We start from the raw sequence: 22,839 nt of genomic DNA, 5'->3' as shown, positions 1-22,839 counted from the left end.
TGCTAGAGGAATTCCTGCCACCTCGCAGAAAGTGACAAGGAATGCTAAGGCAAGGACAGCTCTTCTCCAAGAGAGGGCTCGCGGGTTTCCCCCTACAGCAGGAATGTCGGAAAGTGATATTCCCTCCGTTGATGACCTTGATCCACCCTGGGCTCCTATGTATGAGAGCTCAGAGGTAGATGATGATTTGTATATGGAAGACTGAATATCTTCCTAGGGCCGCTAGCCCTAAGTTCAACTTGGAAGCAAAACAGAGAGAGTCCGATTACGCCTTCTGACAAGTCCTAGCCTGCATGAGGACCATCAGTGGGTTGGCTGACCTGGAGAAGGCTACTCAGGAGGGCAAGGACATGGTTCTAGACCATATCTATGGCACCCAGAGACCTCCTAAGGCCAGTGCTACCAGGCCCTGGTCAAAGGGGCTGACGGTTGCCAGAAAGCAGGCATTCCTCAGATTGCCGGCTCCTCTAGTTTGCTTGTAGCAGGCTCATCATCTAAACTCCTTCCACTACCATTTGTTCCAGCAGAGGAGGTATTATGAGGCCTAGTTCGAGCCCTTTCTGGCTTTGCCCCTGGACTCCTCCGTAGAGTCTCTCTCAAGGGAAGTCTCATTCCAAAGGCTTTCTGGACTCTCAGCCTCCTTTTTGGCATCTAAATTCCTAAACATGGAAAAGGTTGAAAAGTACACCATGCAGACTTATCTTGTGGCTGGATCTGTGGTTGAGATCAGTGGACTACCTTGTTAGAAGCGAGGATTGGCCCAAGGATTCTACAAGGAAGTCCATGGAAACTTTCCTTTCATCTGGCACCCACTCCATAGAATTCCTCACTCATCAGGTTGTTAACCTGTTAGTGAACGCTATTCTCAGGCGATAGGAGGCAATAATCGAGAGGATTCATAGGTAGGTCCCCCAGGCTCAGGAACTATACCCTAGATGGCTCTTCTTTGTTCAATCTGGAAGAGGTCGAGAGGGCAGTTGAACGGTGGAGGAAGTCTAACTAGGACTCCCTTCTCCATAGAGCCTTAACATCCATGCCCTACTGCAAGGCGTCAACAGCACCTAGGAAACAGCCACAGACATCTAAAGCCTCAACCAGTAGGATAGTAAGGTCGTCAAAGAAGGTGTCTAGACAACCCTCTCCTGCTGAAGACCAAAAGGGCTCAAAGTTCTCCAGAGGAGGCAAGAGTAGTAGGGTGGGCTGCAGAGCTCATTCTCTCACCTGCCCACCGGTGGGGGGATGTCTGCAACACCACTGGTAGAGATGGCTGCTGCACAGGGCTGAACCTTGGACAGTCTCCGGATTCATTCAGGGTATCGTTTCATGTTCACTCAATCTGTCCCTCCACTGAATCGGGATCCAGTTCCATCTAGCTCCTATGCGAAGGGATCCACTAAATGCCTGGCCCCCCGGGCCGAAGTTCAGACCATGTTCAAGAAAGGCACTCTCCAAGAGGTCCTTGATGGCTCTGCAGGCTTCTTCAGTCAATTCTTTCTTGTGAAAAAAGCATCTAGAGGCTGGAGACCATTCATCGATATCTCGTTTCTTAACGAGTTTGTTCTTCAATCTGTGTTCAGAATAGAGACGGCAGACACAGTCAGACAAACGGTAAGACCACACCCCTTCATGTGCATGCTAGATCTCAAAAACCCATACTTCCAGTGCCCAGTCCATCTGTCTTCAAAGAAGTATCTCTGGATTATACACGAAAACAGGAAATACTAATTCAAGGTGCTGTGCTTCTGTCTTTCCACAGAACCCCAGGTATTTATGAGAGTGTTTGCCCTAGTTTCATATTGGGCTCACAGAATTGGCATCCATCTTGTATGATACTTCGACGATTGGCTGATCCTAGCAGACTCGAAGGCAATCCTTCTTCAACACCGAGACAGACCACTCGAGTTATGTCGCAATCTGGAGATCGTGATAAAACTGAAAAAATCATCTTTGCTCCCCTCTGAAAGACTGGTATACCTCAGTATGATCGTAGACGCCGAACTCCAGAAAGTTTTTCCATCAGACGACAGAGTACACATGCTAAGCAAGGTAGTAAGCCCCTTCCTCAGACAAGAAGATCTTCCTGCCCAGCAGTCGTTTTGTCTCCTAGGTCACTTGTCATCCCTGGCCTGTCTAGTTCCCAACAGCTGCCCCAGAATACAATCTCTTCAGTGGCAGCTGAAATCCAGGTGGAATCAGCACACAGAGTCCCTGGATACATTGGTCTCCATAGAACCAGAGCAACTGATGGACCGTCAATGGTGGGTGGGCAACGAGAATCTCTGTGAAGGAAAAAGTCTCTTCGTCCCCCCTGCCCCCCGGAATTGATGCGCTATTTGGGTGCATCGAAAGAAGGGTGGGTGGCCCACATGCTGCACCACGTGGCCTCAGGGCTTTGGCTAGAGTCCGAAAGGTACCAGCATATAAATCTCTTAGAGATGAGGGCAGCCTTCCTAGCCCTCCAACAGTTCCTGGCAGGTCACTCTGTTGTGCTGATGATCGACAACACCACAGTAATGGCTTATGTAAACAAGCAAGGCCATACCTTTACGCAGCCCCTATGCCACCTAGCAGTAGAGACGTGAAGATGGACAGAAGACAACTTAGTGTCGCTATCAGCCTGCTTCATTCCGGGCAAGAGAAATGTGCTTGCGGACAATGTGAGCAGAACGACTTATATAGTGGGGACCGAGTGGTCTTTGAATCATCTGATAGCCAACAAAGTGATGACTTTGTGGCATTTCCTGGCTGTAGATCTGTTCGTGACATCCCGCTGTATTGTTCTTCAGTCTTGGACCTTCAGGCTCTCTGGTAAGATACATCCCAACAACGGTGGGACAACATCAACATGTACGCCTTTCCCCCGTTCTGTCTCAGGAGAAGGGTGCTCAACAAGACCAGAGTATCCAACAATCTATCCATGACACTCATAGCTCCGCTATGGTACCACGCAGAATGGTTTCCGGACCTTCTGCAGCTCCTGACGGAGATCCCAAAGAACTCCCTCCACGATACAATCTACTCAAACAGCCACACACGAACATCTTCTACAAGCAATAGCTTCACTTTGTCTTGGAGACTATTCAGCATCTCTCTCAGAGAGGCTTTTCGCAAAAAGATGTAAGAAGGATGTTTGGATACCTGCGAAGATGCTCGACATCAGTCTACCAGGCTAAGTGAACTGTCTTCTGTGGTTAGTGTCGTGGGAGAGGTATATCTCCCCTTGATGTCACTATTCCGGTACTAGCCGAGTTGCTTGTGTACCTTTGGGAGGTAAAGCTCCTCTCAGTCTTGGCGGTGAAAGGCTACTGCTCGGCCTTGAGGCTCGCCTTTAGACTGAAAGGAGTTGATATTTCCTCTTCGTTGGAATTGTTTCTCCTCATACAAAGTTAAGAGATTTCTTACCTCCTGTCAGAAGTTAGACCTCCTCCTTGGAACGTGATTTGTGTCCTTCAATCTCTGAACGGTACTCCTTACAAACCATTACGCCAGGCATCAGTATGCCACCTCACTTTGAAGAGGGTGTTCCTGCTCGCTTTGGCTTTGGCCAAGAGAGTTAGCAAACTTCCTTGTCTATCCTACTACATTGCCCTTTTAAGGGGATGGGGGAGGTAACTCTCAGCTTTGTCCCTGAGTTTATTGCTAAGACTCAAAATCTGGGAGTAGCTGAACCTAGATTCGGGCCTTTCCAAATTGGGAGTCTTCGTTCTGTAAACGATGACCCAGATCAACTGTTACTTTGTCCAGTGAGGAGTTTGAGATATTACCTTAAACACACAGCAGTTGCTTGCCCACGAGTGTCAGCACTCTTCATCAGCACAGGGAAGGTCAAGAAGAGTGTCATGAAGAACACCATCTCGGCTTAGATTTGTAGGGTTGTAGACCAGGCATTGAATCCCTACCCTCCTCCTGCTCATCAACTTAGAGCTCATGATGTTAGCACATCCCTAGCATTCAAGAGAAACTACTCTGTAATGCAGGTACTGCAAGGGAGTGTGTGGAAGTGTCAAATGACTTTCACTGCTACCTACCTGCAAGACGTAACCCACAGGAACATGGTGACGTTCTCCATTGCTCCTGTGGTGGCTGTGCAACAAGTGTTTTGAAATGTCTCAGGCTCCTTGATGGACAAGTAGCAGATGGTTAAGGGCATAGGTTACCCGGGATTAATGTGGGATGAATTTGTAAGAATGACTGGCTCTTTCTTTCATCTTCCCCTCTCTTGGGGAACAGCACCCATGGGTCCTCTGCATGCTTTGTTCACCTATCTGCAGGTAATCTCCATTTCCCTTGTGCAACCTGGTATAGAAATAATACTTGATATTTCCCCATACTCCCCAAGAGGTGGGTATTGGGTAACATCTATGGTTGATGCTAAAGATTCCTATTTATCTTGTAGAAATCTTACCTAGTCAGTCGCATTGGTAGCATCAGAAGCACACAGGTTGCCCAGGCCGCTATCCATGCGTTGCACGAAGTTGTAGCAAAGTATCAAGGTTCTCCTCACTTATGTGCCAAGCCTGTACGAGGAAGACCCTGGGTTAAAAGGCCAAGTCAGTTGGTCCTTACTTCCATCCTCCTAATATATGAGTCATCCCTATAAATGCGTAAGGTTTGTATTGAGTGTCAGAACAGATGACAAATTTGAAACCAATTTGTATTTTTCCTAACGATTCAAACCTGTAGCTATTTATACAAATTGTCCCGCCATTACCTGTCCCTCTAGAAAGTCCTGCCTGCAATCAAAATTGGTTTAGACACACTGGTGTGTGAGTGAATAGGGTAGCTGGCAACCCCTACTACCCCTCACTAACCCCCCCCCCCTACAACTAGTAGGTTTGGTAGTTGCCACCTCGCTTAAAAGTCTAATAGCTAGTCTTCCAGCTTTGTCGAAAGATAATCCCTATACCTACAGGTTTGTATCATTAAGAAAAATATAATCCAAATTACTTTCAAATTTGTCATTTTACTGCTGATGTTTTGTCTGCAGACTGTTTCTTTGGAATATGTTTGCATGTTAGGAATTTGTTCCTTTGCAAATACAAACCAGTGTCCTTTAGGTAGGGAGTATATTTTCATTCCAAAGCTGAACAGCTGTTGAATAGTTTAATAAGCAGTTAAGCGGCATGTTGGAGCAAGAGTGTGGAACCTCACCCCCTTACCTATCAAAGTCTCTTCACTTATGTTTTCGACTGCAGTGAGTCAGACATACTGATGCACCTTTAAAGGAACTTTTAATTTTTTTATTTTAGGAAGTGAATGCTGTCTGTAGATTGCTTTTGTGAAGCAATACACTTGATCATGAGATGATGGACTTCACATCTTATTTTTTTTTTGGGTTAAACTGGCCTTAGATCTACACACTTTTTGTGCTCTTGCTGGGGTCTTGATTGTTCACGATCATTCCCGATTGCTGAGTGTAGGTTGTTACTTCTCTTGCAGTATCAGAAGTATGCTTTGAGGTGAAGGTAGAGAGCTTTGCTTTTTCCTTCTGCTTGTTGAGTACATCAGTTATTGTCGCTTCTGCCTGTATTCCCCTCGCTCATTCTTTAGACTATGCTTCACTGAGCAAGAAGCCCTCAGGCATACATTAGTGGGCTTTCAGGTTCCGGTGGCGTGTGGAGTTCTTCTTGTGTTTGCTCCACCCCATCTGAGGTTGGAGGCTCTTCTCGATTTATGCTATTGCTGACGCAAAGTGTGTACCAAGAAGGGTTTTGGCATCCTTAGGTCTTTCAGGTAGGCTCCACAATGCTAGTATCTCCATGGTGACTACAGTGGTGAAGGGCATTATCTGTGTGTCCCCATTGTCTGTGTTCCCAGCGATGTCTACAATGGTCCTCCCTCCTTTGGTGTCCTGGTGCTGGGGGCTGTGTTCCCCTTGTGCTGTGGGTGGTGTTCCCTGGGCATCCCCCTTGAACTGGTCACCCCTTGCCCCCCTTCCCCTATGCCTCACCTTGACCATTGTGCCTTCGGTCTGATTCTTCCATATCCCCCCCCTCCCCTTGTAAGTGTGACTAGTGACTAGCCTTCCCTGTGACAGTGTTCCCCAGTGTTACGGTTGCCTTAGAGCAACCCTTGCGGTTTCTTCCTTTTGTTAAGAGTTGTGATCCTGGTTTCTCAGACTTCAACTCCTCTTTGGAGCCTGATAGGAGGGTTTGAAAGAGGAAGAAACATGAATATTGTTCCTTCTCCAACTCCTCTTCCTAGTCATCCTCTTCGGCTTCCGCCTGTGTTCACTTCTAAGATTAAGAAGTCTAGGAAGACTTGCCATCTAAAGTCATAGAAAAGGGGTGGTGGAGATGGGAGAGAGCATGGTAGAAAATTCTTATTGTTAAAGGTTGGGAACCTGGTGGCTTTCATGATTGAAGCCTAATGGCTGCCATTAAATATTTAAATAATAACTTTTATTTTTTTTAATTCTACTTTTCTCTTAATGTGCTCACATGACCCAATGCATCCCCATACTGTGATTGCGCACTGAATCTCAATTTTATTTTTGTTCTTGTTTTTCTAATATCTTCGTAAGTGTAGTTTGTCATTTCCTCTTTCATGTTGGGCTTAGAGAGTTTTCACCTCCTACCCTGGTGCAATTCTGCTCTAATGATATTATTGGACTGTTTGTACTTTCATGTTTACGTTGGCACATTGACCATTTATCTGGATTTCTCTGTGTATACACTTTGTTATTGAACTCATGCTGGGCTATTTAGATTGATAAGTTTGGTGGATTTTTTCTTAATTTATTGAATCTGTTGAATGTGTGTCATTAAATTATGTACTGTATTTACGTATTCCCAGTTGAGTTCCTGCATGAAAAACTGTTGCCCATTTTGGCCCTTTCAGTTAAGGAAAAAGTTTCGTCTGCGGACATTTCAGCTGTAGCCACCTGCAACCTTCCAGAAGGATACCATATACGACGTAGTTGCCTCTCCTAACATTACCTTTGTACTACTGACCCCTTCTCCCTCCACCTTATCAACACTTATCCTCACCTGCTGTTTTATTGCTCAGTCCTGACTGGTTGAAGTGCATATGCTGCTATTTTGGTTAGCATGAAATGTTAAGTCTTCTCTGTCATACAGGGTACCATCAACAACGACTTCATGTGGTTGTTGGACCTTCTGTGTATGTTTATCAGCCAACTGACCCATCTTGTGGTTCTCTTCTACTTCCTTCTCATCTACATTTACCTCTTCCTCCTGCCCCCAATGTAGCTGCCTTTATGCATTCTCCTCCCTTCATAACAGTTGCTCCTCCTAAAGTGCTACTTCCTATTCTATATATTTAATTTTTAGCTCTTCTTATTATTTCATATCTCTAGGACACCCTTCTTCCAAATGCTTGATCTATAGACTCCTCTTATTCCATTCCCCTGCTGTTCCTAGCATAGTGGCGATGTTCTTTCTCCAAATGGGATTTTTAGGTCTTGTAAAGTTGAGTCCTATGTTAAAGTAACCCAGAAAGGCCAGGTAAATTAATCAGAATTATAGATAATTTTCAGATTTTCCTTTAAATATCTTGCTTAGAATAGGATTAGACATAAAGATACTAAGATTTATTGGTATTATTTTTATCTAATATCTGTAATAATATGTTTTCTAAGAAGGAACAATGTTATTATGATAGAGAAATTCGTTTTATGTATTTTTTTTTTTACCTCAGCTTATAGAAAGAACATCATTATTTAAACTAACTCAAGCCAAATATTTTCTATATTCTAACATTTAATTTCTTGTTAGTGGGCCCTGAATAAAATAGATCACAATCCATACACAGAATCTTGTAAACTACACTTCTGGGCTTGAACCTGTGCCGGCCAGTGAATAAGCTCCTATTAGCACTTATTCTTAGGTAATTTACTGCTAAATATACCAGAGAAAAAATGCAAAGGAGTGCTAGGTTAACTAGCTCGCTCACCTATTGGTGTCGGTATGAAATTGGGCGTATAATCCAGAGGTCCCGCACTATTTAGATTCATCCACGACAAAGACCCCAATAGAGGAGAGCCGTTCAACCTCACTCGGCACCACCAACTCTACATCCGCTCAGAACTCAACTCCTTTTTAGCACGCCTGTGTGGTAACCCGCTTGTTTGTGCTCTCGTGTTTTTGCCTTATTTTTCGTGGATTATGGCTTCTACATCGGTTTCCCAGGAGACACCGTCTAAGTTAAGTACCAAGCTATGTTTTGCTGTGTTTTGAGCAATCTAGATCATTTAATATTTAAATTATAGGAGTTTATTCTCTTCGATCATCTCGGTCTTGCTCGATTCCGCTTACGGTTGGTACTCCTGTTTTGAGAGCTTTTAGTTTCACTCGCGGTGTTACTAAGTGTATTATTTTTATTATTAGTTTAAATTTTTATATGTTTTATTGTGGATATTTATTTTTTAGCGTTTAGAACCCTTGTGGTTCATATTTAGGGCCGATATCAGATTACGTATCGTAGATGGCTTGCCGACCTTCGTTACTGGGCGGCAATTTTTATTATTTAAGCCATCAGGATGTTGTCCTTCGGGATTTATTCATTATTTCGCATGCCTTGCCCTAATTTTTTATGTGTATATTTATATATTTTTCAACGCTATTACTTTTATAATGAATATTTGTGCTTATTACTCCGTATGATCTGTTTTGGTAGTGTTTGGGGATCGTCAGTTGGTAGCCCTGCTGCTCCGTATCACGTGATCCTCCCCCAAGCTCCCCCTCTCGCTAGGTTAGTGGCTAGGCTTCTCTCCCCCCTCCCCTAGGGGACCGTTGCCTTCCCTTCTTTCAGAGGGGGTAGTTCAGTGTTTATGGACTTTGTCCTCCCTCCGGGTGTCCCGGCGGTTTCGTCTCTGTCTAGACTGGTTGGCCACCGGTCAACAGAGTAGGATCCCGGTGCACCCTATTTTATATTCACCTATCACACTTTTATTATGTTATACGAAACCCTCCGGGTTCTGTTGGTGGTTCTTATCTACGGTTCCGCCCCCCTCTTAATTTATAACAGTTACTATGATTATATATGACAGATCACTATCCCGGAGTTCCTATATGTATTAGTTTATGGATGTACTTTTATTTCCCGGTCCGGGGCTTAACCTCGCTCCGGGAAATCAGACACCATGTGTGTTAATTCTTTGTTGCATCCTTCTTTATGATCCCGGCTCAACCGGAATGGATAGTTATACTCTAGTCTTAAGTTAGACTTATGTTTAGGCCCGGGTCCTCCGGACCCGCCCCTACTTAAGAGTATTACAGTTAAGCTCTAGTCTTAAGTTAGACTTATGTTTAGTCCCGGGTCCTCCGGACCCGCCCCTACTTAAGAGAATTACAGTTTCTCATATACTATTCTTTTTATAGATGGTGCATTGTCAGACGACGGCCTGTGCGGCTGTTCTTCACCAGCCTTGTGGCCATACTGTGTGTAGGTCTCTCGCCCTCTGCGGAGTTCAGCTGGAAGACATCGTAGTCTGGCACCCTGATAATTGTATGGTCTGTTTTGACCTCATCACCACCCTTGGATCTGATTCGGTGAGTCCCGTTGGTTATGTTGTCTTTCTAATTATTTTACCTTTATTTGGTATACATACACTATTTAGTAAGATTTCTATGGTCTTGAAGGACCTCCGGGAATCTTCCTTTCTGTAATTCCCACTATTATTTCAGGCATCCCCGGAGCAGAAGACTGCGGCTCGGGCCACACTGAAAGTGTGGGTTGGGGGATTTGCCCGAAAAATGAAATCGAAACAGCCTTACGTCCTTTCTGAAGACTACTGTGCTATGATCTACCCTAATGCCAAGTCTTCAGCCGCTGTGGCTAGGCATGTTGCGGCACCCATCATTGCCGACATTGATGCCACTATTTCGGGATTCATCGACCAGGAAAAAGATCCGTTGGATGCCCCCGGAGATCTGGAAGACAATGTTGCCTCCTTGAACTTGGATGTGGAACCTATGTTGCTGGATGATCCGGATGCAGGTAGGGTGGTAAGTGAGGCAGGTGTTACCGGCGCTGAGATTCCTATCCTCAGCCCCGCTCTTTCTTCTTCATCTGATCTCTCTTCTTTCCATGGTTTTTCTGGGGACCGCGATTCGTCTCACCGATCACACCCGGTTCCCCCCAAAGATAAGTCTATATATAGAACTTTGCCAAAAGCTCGTAAGCCCCACAAGGCTTCCCATAGTTCCAAATCAAATACAAACCCGTCATCTAAGGCTTCCGGCTCCTCCTCTAAGTCTCACGACCCGGGAGTACAATTCGCCACTTCTGCTCCTAACCCGGGCCTTTCCGAATCAGCCATGCTTCGCATTGTGTCGGAGATGCAATCTAAGATTGTGTCGGAAAAGCAGGCCAAGATGGACACGATGTTCTCTAACATTGGTCAGAGACTTGGGGCATTAGAGCATGGTGCTCCGGAGCGAGTTCAAAGCTCTCTCATCCCGGATGCCTCTAAGCTTCCGCCGTTTACCAAGAATAACCCTTGGCGCATGGCTCTTCATTCCCCATTCTCAGACGGGATGTTAACGTTGGAAGGTCTTGGTACTCGTCCACTAGAGGATTTTGAATTCTTTCCTCCTGGTCTCGCATTTCCATTTCATGGTTATGCCAGGCTTACCGAGGAAGCTCTGGTTCGGCTGGATAAGGTCCCCAAAGAGACCGTCATTTTCCCAAAGGAACAAGCCCAATCTGTTTGGGCTAGGTTTCTGAATGATATAGGTTGCACCAATACCATGTTGACGCCTCATAAAAGTTCTTTCACAATGTTCCTTATGGACAAAAATACCGTGACTCCATGCGTCACTAAGATTGCAGAGCTTGCTTTTCAATACGCTATGGAGGAGAAGCCCTTGCCTCCCATCAGAGAGGTAGATCCGATCTCCCCCCTTCTTCCTTCAGGTAATGAGTGTTGGGACAATGTCCATACCACCTTTACTTCTGGCAAGCTAACAGCGGACTGTGCGTCAGTAATGTTTAGTGAACGGCTTCCCCGTCTCCCGGAATCCCTTATTAAACAGGAGTATGATTCCCGCCTACGTGTTGGTCGAACTTTAAACTTGGCCACTTCTACGGAGTCGATAGCCTTAACTTATGATACTGAGAGTATCTTTAAGTCTCTCAATAAGGCTACTTTGCAGTCGTTATATTTTGACTTATATGACTTTGCTCTTGCTAAACGTAGGTGCCGCAAACACGTCCTGGCTGAGGCGACTATTAGGCACGAGCCGAATAAACTTATCCGGTCCTCTTGTTGGGGTCCAAATCTTTTCCCTGAGGATCTTGTGGAGGAAGTCTTGACAGAGGCTACTAGAGTTAATCAGAGCCTTAAAGCCCGTTGGGGTTTGACTCCTAAGCGGAAATATGATCCCGCAAGTTACCAAGCCTGGGGTAGGAAGAAGCTCCGCCCGTATACCTCCACTCAGTTCCGGCAACAGCAGAGTAGCTCGTCCGTTTTCCGGCAGCCTCTTCCTCCATCTCCTGCTGTTCCTGCACAGCCTTCCACCTCTCAGGCTCCTTCCTCGGACGATTACTTTACGTCACCGTTCTGCTCCCTAAGAGCCAGCTTCCCGGTGCCTCCACCACCTCTCCAGCCTTTAACCAATCTTATGAGGCTCAAGGCTCTTCCCAGGGTTATAACAGAGGTAGAGGCTACCACCGTGGTTCATACCAGAACAGAGGTAGAGGTAGATTCTTTCGCAAGGGAAAGAACTTCCGAGGCGGACGTGGAGGCAACTCCTCAAGCCAATACTGAGGTGCAGCGGGTAGGGGGGAGGCTTTATGCCTTCCGCAACAAATGGAGGTTCAGTCCCTGGGCTTTCAGTATCATCTCCAAGGGACTGGGGTGGAGTTGGATTCAAGGACCTCCACCGAACAGATTTCATCAACATTCCACTCCGGACCTAGTCGAATTTGTCCAGGACCTGTTACAAAAGAACGCCATACAAGAAACGAAACACCTGAAGTTTCAGGGTCGGCTGTTCAGTGTCCCGAAGAAGGATTCGGACAAGAGAAGAGTGATTCTAGACCTATCCCTTCTCAACTTGTCCATTCAATGCGACAAGTTTCGAATGCTTACCGTCTCGCAGGTGCGGACCTTACTCCCCCGTGGGGCCGTCACCACCTCTATCGATCTTACAGACGCCTATTGTCACGTCCCGATAGCGAGACACTTCCGTCCGTATCTAGGCTTCCGCCTAGGAAACAAAAATTACTCCTTCAAGGTGATGCCTTTCGGGCTCAACATCGCCCCAAGGATCTTCACAAAGTTAGCAGAAGTTGCTGTTCAGGAACTCAGAAATCAAGGGATTCAAGTAGTAGCCTATCTGGACGACTGGCTCATTTGGTCAGACACCTCCCAAAATTGCCTAAAAGCCACTCACAGAGTCATCCAATACCTTCAATCTCTAGGCTTCCAGATCAACTTCAAGAAGTCCCGTCTTCTTCCGAAATCAAAGTTCCAATGGCTCGGCCTGCAATGGGATCTTATATCTCACACTCTGTGTCTTCCCAAACCCAAGAGGTTAGAGATTGCAATGAACACCAAACGCTTTCTCAAAGACAAAGTAAGTTCCAGACGACTCCAAGAGAGGATCCTAGGGTCCCTTCAATTTGCTTCAGTGACGGATCTACTTCTGAAAGCAAGATTGAAAGATATCAATCGTGTCTGGCGTTCGAGGGCGAACCGGAAGCTCCGGGACAGGAAAGTCCGCCTTCCTCCCATTCTCCGGGAAAGACTTCTACCTTGGACAAGGGCCAACAATCTGTCAAAGTCAGTTCCCCTTCGATTTCCGCCTCCGAAGTTAATCATTCACATGGACGCATCCCTATCAGGTTGGGGAGGCTATTCTCAGCTAAGGAAAGTTCAAGGTCTTTGGTCTCCCTTATTCCGCCAATTTCACATCAATGTGCTGGAGGCCATGGCAGTTCTTCTAACCCTGAAACGTCTCGCTCCATCCAAGAGACAACACCTTCGTCTGGTTCTCGACAGCGAAGTGGTGGTCCGCTGCCTCAACAGAGGCGGATCAAAATCAGGGCCTCTGAACCATGTTCTAGTAGCCATATTCTCCCTAGCAGCCTCGAACCGTTGGCATCTTTCAGCTGTCCACCTGGCGGGAGTCCGGAACGTAGTTGCAGACGCCTTGTCCCGGACCTCCCCTCTAGAATCGGAATGGTCACTCGATCTAAAATCATTCCGGTGGATTCTCTCTCGGGTTCCGGGTCTCCAAGTGGACCTCTTCGCCACGGAGTCCAACCACAAATTGAGAGTATATGTGGCTCCCAATCTAGACCCTCAGGCCTACGCCACAGACGCCATGTCACAGAATTGGGACATCTGGGAAAGGATTTATCTCTTTCCCCCGGTGAATCTTTTACTGAAAGTCCTAGATAAACTGAGATCCTTCAAGGGACGAGTAGCCTTGGTCGCACCCAACTGGCCCAAGAGCAATTGGTACCCTCTCCTGCGAGAGTTGAGACTACATCCTCACCCGATACCCAATCCGGTTCTGTCTCAGATAGTACAAACACGCGTTGTGTACGCTTTCTCAAACATTCAGAGCGCCCTAACTTTATGGACTTCATGAAGTTTGCGGCCATGCATGGTGCCAATATCGATCCTCAAAACACCCTGTTCCTAGAATCAGATAAACGGGATTCCACCATCCGCCAATATGATTCTGCGGTTAAAAAGTTGGCTAAATTTTTGATAGACTCAGACGTACACTGTATGAACTTGAACCTTACAGTCACTTTCTTTAGAACTTTATTAGAATCAGGTCTGGCAGCCAATACTATCACCACTATTAATTCTGCCTTGAAAAATATCTTCCTAGTGGGTTTTAACATAGACTTAACCGACTCTTTGTTAGCTTCAATTCCGAAAGCCTGTGCCAGACTGAAACCGGTTACTCGTCCTACCCCGGTTACCTGGTTCCTTAATGATGTACTCAAATTGGCTTCTGATACCATTAACAGTTCTTGTGATTACATTCCCCTTCTCAGGAAAACACTTTTCCTGGTGAGTTTGGCTTCCGGGGCAAGAATTTCTGAACTGGCAGCTTTGTCAAGAGACCCGGGTCATATTGAGTTCCTTCCTTCGGGAGAGGTCCTTCTTTCACCTAACAAATTCTTTTTAGCTAAGAACGAAGACCCTCAGAACAGATGGTCCTCCTGGAAAATTGTTCCCCTCACGCAAGATCCGTCTCTGTGCCCTGTTACTACTCTTAAGTCTTATTTATCCCGGACCTCCTCTAACTCTTCCGGGCCTCTATTCTTTAGAGAACAAGGCGGTACCATTACCATTAAAGGGATCAGGCAACAAATTTTGTATTTTATTAAACAAGCTAGCCCTGACTCTTTTCCTCTTGCTCATGATATCAGAGCGGTTGCTACTTCGGTGAACTTTTTTCACCACATGAATTTTACGGATCTTTCTAGGTATACAGGGTAGAAGTCACCGTCAGTGTTCAAGAAACACTATCTTAAACATTTGGAAGCCCTTAAATTTCCTACAGTAGCTGCAGGGAGCGTAGTTACCCCCAGGTAACTCACATGTTAATTCCTTGTCATTTTATCTCTCCCCCTTACCTGCCTCATTTATACCCTATTTGTATTCGTTGGTTTCGCACCTGATTACTATTACTATATTTGTAAATTTTTGACTCCTGAGTATCTGTATATACAGTGATACCTCGGTACTCGACCATAATCCGTTCGAGATCCGTGTTCGACCTCCGATTTGTTCGAGTACCGAATTTTTTTTCCCCATAAGAAATAATGGTATATATTCTATTCCGTTCCCAAGCACTCGAACAGGCCCAAAATATTAATAAAACGTGTACCTAAACAACAATAATTATCTAAATGTGTATGAAATTGGTCAGAAAATCCTATAAAACAATTTTAAACCATTTACTGTACTAAAATAAAACAATTTTAAACCATTTTCTGTACTGTAGTGAACATACCTTTGAGCAGCGGTTCGATGGCATACAGGGATGGATGTGGAGAGGATGGAAGGGGGAGGTTACTGCTTGGAAGGAGAGTCCCCTTCCATGATGTGGCGGGGTAGTTCTCCTTCAGGAGTTGTTTCTCTCTCCAATGAAAGGGTGGGCAGATCTATTTCAGGGGTTTCTTCTCTTCTTTGTCTCTTCTTTGGAGGAGAAACAGGCTTTGATGTAGCAGCTTTCTTTTCTTTTGTGAAAAACTGGTCTATTGTTAATTGTTTCTTCCTCCTCTGCAGTATTCTTCGAAAATGATACATGACACTATCATTAAACATATGCACTGCCCGGTTTGCTACTGCAATTTCTGGGTGGTATTTTTCAGCAAAAGCCTGCACATCTGCCCACTTGGAACAAATTTCATTGATGAGAGAACTTGGAACATCCTCCCTTACCTCATCCTCTTCTGAAGATTCCTGCTCCACAATCAGATCCTGCTGCTGTTGTTGTTGCAGGTGCAACAATTCCTCCACAGTCAACTCGGTAGAATGGCTTTCTACAAGCTCATCAATATCATCCTTGTCGACCTCAAGCCCCAAACTCCTGCCCATGACAACAATTTCCTCAACGACATCAGTGTCATCAGAAATTACAGGGGTAGCAGTGCTTGGACCCGCCTCTGGTTGGAAACCTTCAAACTCCCTCTCTGTGACACATGATGGCCACAGCTTACGCCAGGCAGAGTTCAATGTCCTATAGGTCACACCTCGCCAAGCTTGGTCAATCATGTTAACAGAGTTGAGGATGCTGAAGTGTTCCTTCCAGAATTCCTTTAGGGTCAACTTCGTGTCACTGGTCACTTCAAAACACTTTCTGAAAAGGGCCTTGGTATAGAGTTTTTTGAAGTTTGAAATGACCTGTTGGTCCATGGGCTGGAGTATGGGAGTAGTATTGGGGGGCAAGAATTTGATTTTGATAAAGCTGTATTCTTCTTTCAAGTCATCCTCGAGACCTGGAGGATGTGCAGGAGCATTGTCCATAACCAGAAGACATTTCATTGGCAAGCTCTTTTCAATGAGGTAAGCCTTAACCTGGGGGGCAAACACTTCGTTTATCCACTCAGTAAAGAATTGTCTTGTGACCCAAGATTTAGTGTTCGAGCGCCACATAACTGGTAGTGCACTTTTACAAATATTATTTCGTTTGAACACCCGGGGGTTGTCCGAGTGGTACACTAACAAGGGTTTGATCTTGCAATCGCCACTTGCATTTGCACACAGCAACAATGTTAGCCTATCTTTCATTGGCTTGTGACCTGGCATCTTCGTCTCGTCCTTGGTAATGTACGTATTGGCTGGCATTTTCTTCCAAAATAACCCAGTCTCATCACAATTAAAGACTTGTTGTGCGATCAAATTTTGTTCATTTATGTACCGATCGAATTCCCCCACGTATTTATCGGCTGCAATTTGATCCGAACTAGCTGCCTCCCCATGCCTAGTAACACGATGAATACCTGTTCTATTACGAAACTTTTCAAACCAACCCCTGCTCGCTTTAAATGTAAATGAATCACTTTCACTGGTACTCGGACTTTTCTTCACTAATTCTTCATAGATATGCAACGCTTTTTCACAAATGAACGCTTCACTAACACTTTCCCCGGCCAACTGTTTTTCTTTAATAAATATTAAAAGCAACTTTTCCATCTCCTCAATCACTTGTGGCCTTTGCTTAGTTACCGCCGTAACTCCCGTTGCAACATTCGCCTTCTTAATCATTTCTTTATGCTTTAAAAACGTAGAAATGGTCGACTTCGCCATTCCGTATTCTACCGCTAAATCGGACACTCGTACACCATTCTCATATTTCGCTATAATTTCCTTCTTCAACTCGATCGTTGTTCGCACTGTTTTCCTCTTCTCCTTCCCCTTAACACTCATTACTTTCTTGGGACTCATTATGAAAGCTAAAAAAGCAATTAAAAGCACTGAAAATCACTAAATCACAACGAATGCTGATCGCGCGTTGTCTGAGTGACGCTCTCGAGAGAACTGATGCTTCCCGAACAAGCGAGAGTGGCCGAGATGGCGCGATCATCACAAAGCCCATGCGGTCGTCACGTGTTCGGCTGGTCGAGTACCGAATTTTTGGTCGAGCACCGCAGCAAAAATTTCTCGAAAATTTTGGTCGAACTCCGAATTGTTCGAGTATAGAGTCGTTCGACTACCGAGGTATCACTGTATCATCACTCACGGCATTATTATACCTTACCTCTTTTGTCAATTGTTCTACCAAGTGGATTTATGTTCTTTTTAAGATACCCTTATAGCTGTTTTTGGCACTCATCTCTGATTAAAGTAACTTGTATTTCCCTTATGTTTATGTTTTTTCCTTTATTTTGCAAGTTTGGTGACATTTCTCTTGTATATATTCACTGGCCGGCACAGGTTCAAGCCCAGAAAAGGGATTTTGACGTAGGAAAAATCTATTTCTGGGCGAGGGACCTGTGCCGCCCAGTGAACCCTCCCAGCTCCTCTCCCTTGGAGTCCCCAAACTTTGGGTGCTAAGGAGTTGGGTTCTGAGCGGATGCAGAGTTCGTGGTGCCGAGTGAGGTTGAACGGCTCTCCTCTATTGGGGTCTTTGTCGTGGATGAATCTAAATAGTGCGGGACCTCTGGATTATACGCCCAATTTCATACCGACACCAATAGGTGAGCGAGCTAGTTAACCTAGCACTCCTTTACATTTTTTCTCTGGTATATTTAGCAGTAAATTACCTAAGAATAAGTGCTAATAGGAGCTTATTCACTGGGCGGCACAGGTCCCTCGCCCAGAAATAGATTTTTCTTACGTCAAAATCCCTTTACTACTTAGTTTTTTATACAGTTTATGAAAAGACAATATTGATTCGATAGTTTCAAAGCCAATGAAATAGGGGTAACGAAGGATGATCTTGGGTAATTTTTTTTCATTTAAATAAGAAAGAAACCCTATCCCAAACGTATTAGGTTAAAAGTCATAGTAGCATTTATTCTGTACAGTAATAAGTTTTCTCTATATTTTCTGGTAACATCCTTTTATATATTGTTTAACTGTGATACCAATTGGGCAATATGCATTTCTCCAAGATTTTTAAGGTCTTCACTATTGCCAAAGATGCAATGTGCTTATTTGACATTCCTGAACGACTAAAAAATGTGTGCAAAGAATACGATTGATTCCAAGGCAACGTTTTTGTACTGAACATGCAAAATACTGTATGAAGGAAATTGTTGGTTCCACAAATATAATCCTCCCAATTCACTAAAAATTTATTTCTCTAGTATATAAAATTGTTTCCTTCCTTTGTAATAGCTTCAGATTATCTATGTTGTTAGGATGCTTTGATATCATACGTAAAAGTGTGTCCTCACCCGCAATGAAGAATTACCTGGTAATACTTTTATCTGCTAATGGTAATTCTCAACTAACATTGCAGAATCCAAGGTACTCTACCGTAATATGAGTAAAGTAGTAGGTTTATGTTTTAAAGATAATAAAAACTAATTTAAATTGTGTATTTTTTAATTCACAGGTTGCCATAAGTTGCCCACCTCGGCCTAAAGCAGTAAATCTTGCTTTCCTAGGTCTGCAGACCTTTGAAGATGTTCTTCATACATTCAGAGAAGCAAAAGCTAAACTTGGTGAAATTCTTAGCTCGTGTGAATTTATTGATAGAAGTTCCATGGAATGTGTAGAACTTAATTTGAAACTGAGAGCTCCAATTGATCCTCATCCATTTTATATGTTAATTGAAACATCAGGTAAATGTATAGTTTTTAATGTTAGTTGTACAGATCATTTATTTCTTGTGCATTTGTTCCCAAGCATATACAAAACTTTCATCCTTTAAAATGGGAAATGTCTTCAGTGGAGCTGGAATGGCTGTTAAAATCATTAATGAGGTAGTTAATAACAGGTGGTGAGCACAGGCGAGTAGCCCCAGCCTCTCTCCTGGCAAATATTCATCACTTTTGTCTTTGGCTATAATGATTACAGATATACTGTTGTGTCCTACCTAAGGCTCTCTAATAATTTTCTCATACATTTTAAATTGAAGCCAATGAAATGAATTCGGATGTAAATGTGAGGATGTAGATTAAGTTGCTTTATAGCCAGAAGTGGGAGAAAACCACACTTTATTTTCAGAGACATTATTGTTCGAAATTATCCCTATATACAGAGGGTAGATTGTAGCCTTCAGTTAAAGGGTGGTCATATTCTTTTGAAAAGGAAAGCTGTCTTCTTTGCATCACTATTGGTAATGCCCAATGCCCAAAACAATGGCAGGAATACTGAATAGCCTTTGCTGTCCTCAGAAATCACTGAAGCTTTTGACTAGACATCCCTGGCTTGTTCCCAGGGAGTATGTTTCAGGAGTAGGCAGAACTTGCATCTACATCAGGGAGATTTTTTTCAGGATTGGTGGGTTGTGGGGTGATCACCATATTCTAGCATGTACAGGAAGCTTATCCTATACAGACAGCCATAGATGAGTTACCTAAGGAAGGTTTAGTTTTTTGGGTCTGGCAGGTTGGCCCCCTATGTCATTATTGAGGGAACTGGTAGCTAAGGCTACTCCACCACTAGTCTTTTCAATACCAGAAATTCCAGTGGTGATCTTAGTGAACCCTCGGTGATTCCTGTGGTGATTCCTGCAGTACGTCTGGAGCCAAAGAAAGCTTTCACTCCACTGAAAGTTCCCGTTCTGAAGCCGGTGAAGGGCATAAGAAAGGTATGCTGCCAGTAAAAACTCTGATGCCCACCAACACAATGTTTTGCCACTGTGCCTGTAACACCGGGTCTTTTGGCTACCATTATCCGCATACTAGTAACCCGAGCCCCTGTGTCTTTGTTATCGATACCAGTGCATAGATTGTGCCTACTGCTTTCCCTGTGAAAGTAACTTCCAGTGTTGTAGTTCATGTCATAACAGCCTACGGGGTTTCTCTTCTTGGAGGAGCATGATATATGATGGTTGCTCAGATTTCTCTGCTTGCAGAGACTAAGGGGAAGTTAGTAATAAGATACAATTTGGTTCTTTCTCCTCTTACAACTCTTCCTACTTTTTCAACTCCTCGTCCACTTTGATTCTGACCCTTCTTCTAACAAGAGGTGGTGGTTCCCGACTCCATGCCATAACCCCTGGGGCCGGGTCATGAGTGGCTGGCCTAACAACACTTGTAGCAAAGCTGACCAGAAATGCATGGCCCTGCACTGAGCCTTGCACTCTTTCCATATGCTAGGCTGGTCCACGGCTATGAGGCTCATGAGGCTTTCTTTACTACCTTGGTAACCAGGCTAGCAGTAAATGCATGGCCTCCTGTGGGGCCATGCATTCTTTCCATTAACCAGGTGTTGGAGGAGCTTTGGCGCTCTCTTCCACCTCTACAACCCGGACAGGGGAGTGCTGCTCTCTTCTCTTTCAGTTATTCTTTGGTTTACTGAATGGAGAAGATGGTACATTTCAAAGATGTCGTTGCACAGCCATAGGTTATTGAATGAGGTGACACGGCCAGAGGCTCATGAGCACGAGGCCACAGTATACTTTCAACCAAGATCAACTGAGGCAAGGATACTTTGTACCTCTTCTGCCTCTGATCTGTCATCACCCCCCGATTACATTGACAGAATGCTTATATTCAGAGGCGTGAGTAGATCTCTTGAGTAGCCTGTCAAGCCTTCATCCCTGTGAGGGGTGAAGGCACTCAAGATTCTCTTGATCTTAAGGTAGAGGCCCTGTGCCCAGTACAGACAGAACCAAACAGACAGAACTAAAGAAACCAGTTGTATGGTTCCTTTGTGGAGGTCTTTGCGTGTAACAAACTGGGTGTGGCAATTGTGGCACCAGCTTCAAGTAGAACCTTTGTCATTGATTGGCTCTTGGTGCCCCAGAAGGATTGAGGTTTTCTCTAGAGCTACCATGGTTGGATCTTTTTAGTTGGTCCTGAATCGAGTTGATAATCAGATCTGTGGATCTGAGAACTCTCTCATTTCCAGTGGGTCCAGTAAGTTCCTTCCCCCCTGCACTTTCAAGGCAAAGAATGTTCTATGTGCAAAAGTCTTCTGCATCAGCACCTCGACAGGTTAACTCTCAGTATGCACAATGGTTAGAAGTCTTCCCTTGGAAAGACTCAGATCAGATGGCACATCCTTTTCGGCTTCTGAGTTTGGGGCATTGTAAACTTTTGCAATCTCCACCCTTCAGTCAGTCTTTAATGGTTTGATCAATGGTCAAGCTCTGCAATGTACTTTGTGAAGACAACGAGGTTATCCTCCTGACAATTTGTATAACCAAAGTAGACTCATACTATCTGAAGGAAGCCAATTGTATTTTTATCACACCAGGCAGCAAATCATTGGGCCATCTTGGTTTTGAAAAGAAGGGGCGGTCTGGGTATTGATATTGCAAAGGAGGGGCTCTCTGGTGTCCTGAGATTGAAAAAAAAAATTGCTTTAAAGGTAGCACTGATGCTTTGAAACGCTCCAGGTCGGGGTCCACATCACTCTTACCGAGGAGTCTTGCAGGGAATGGTGGAGAAGTGGAGAACTTCTTTGCGTGACACTCTGATTCAACACGCAGCCTCCTTCAAGGGCTCTGGCTCTTTGAGGGGGTTTGGTGACAAATCTGGTGTAGCTATGCCTGTGGGATCGATGTGAAAGAAGGTAGTATCGATCCTCTTCAGACTGCATTCAGGACCACCTGCAACTTCTTCCACTCAAAATTATCTTATGCAAATACGATACTTTCAAGGCCCCAAACCTGACCAGCTCTTAGAATGGAGGTAGAGGAGGATACATATTTCGAGTGTCCCTCTCCTACTGCTGCTATTAAGGGAGGGTGTCTGTTTTGTCTTTGGGCAACCTGGTAGAGACACCAATCTGAGTTGTAGTTAATAAGCGTCCTTCAGGATGGGTACTTAGTAAATTTTCTGGACTGCTGGTCCTCTCTTAACTTGCAAACCAATAGTGTTCATAACTATACTCTAACATCACCAAAAACCACTGCATTGTTGCAGGGGTGAAAAAGTTATTGGAAAAAATTACACCCAGAAATGTTCATGATGGATCTGCAGGCTTCTGCAGTCGACTATTCTTGGTGGGGAAGTCAACTGGTCGTTGGAGATCAGTCATCAACCTCTCTTCAGTTTGCACAGCAATCAAGTTAAGGATGAAATGGTATGATCTATACTGAGTTCCATAAGAGAAAGAGAATTTCATGTTTTGGTGGATCTGAAGGATACATATTTCCAAGTACAGAACAGTCGTCCCTCATTATTCACGGTAGTTAGGTTACAGACACAGCTGCGAAAATGGATTTTTGTGAATACAGTAAATGCTGCTCTAGGGTGGGCTAACTCCTAACCTAAAAAGTCACTGCCCCCTTGCCACAAGCAGGTGCCCGAGCTGATGATTAACACAGTAAATGCTGCCTAATGTTGTTTTAATTTGGTTTCGATAACAGTTTATAATCCTATGTAGTGTACCATTTGCACACATGTACACTACGTACTGAACACAGTAAGGTTACAATACAGTATTGTGCTACAGTAAAGCTTTACCAAGTCGTCATCATCCCCTTACTGTTCTGTATAACAAAAGTTGTTCCTATCTCGTAATACTGTTCTGTATAACAAAAGTTGTTCCTATCTCGTAATACTGTTCTGTAATCTAATACTCACTGATAATGTAGTGTATATTCTTGTAAAATATGTACAGTATTATCACTACAGTACGGATTAACTATACTTACTGTAAGTGCTCAGTGTTTTCATTCAGACAACTCTTAGCCTACACGTTTTCTTGAAGTATGACGCAACTATGTGCTGTATAGTCTCTTGCGCAGTGAGCTATTATCTACAGTAATTATATTAATT

At 44.4% G+C, this 22,839-nt stretch overlaps 1 protein-coding gene across 1 annotated transcript in view; it reads left to right on the top strand.

Moving 5' to 3' along the window:
- Positions 1–22,839, top strand: part of D2hgdh (D-2-hydroxyglutaric acid dehydrogenase) — a 268,744-nt gene that overhangs the window by 140,963 nt on the left and 104,942 nt on the right. Inside the window, exon 6 of the mRNA XM_068375280.1 lies at positions 18,498–18,726. Coding sequence (XP_068231381.1) covers positions 18,498–18,726 — 229 coding nt within the window. The remainder of the gene's footprint in view (positions 1–18,497; positions 18,727–22,839) is intronic.

This window comes from Palaemon carinicauda, chromosome 6 (assembly GCF_036898095.1).
Source record: "Palaemon carinicauda isolate YSFRI2023 chromosome 6, ASM3689809v2, whole genome shotgun sequence".
Lineage (NCBI taxonomy): Eukaryota > Metazoa > Arthropoda > Malacostraca > Decapoda > Palaemonidae > Palaemon > Palaemon carinicauda.
Note: the sequence above shows the minus strand (reverse complement) of the source record. Positions and strands in the feature narration are given on the sequence as shown.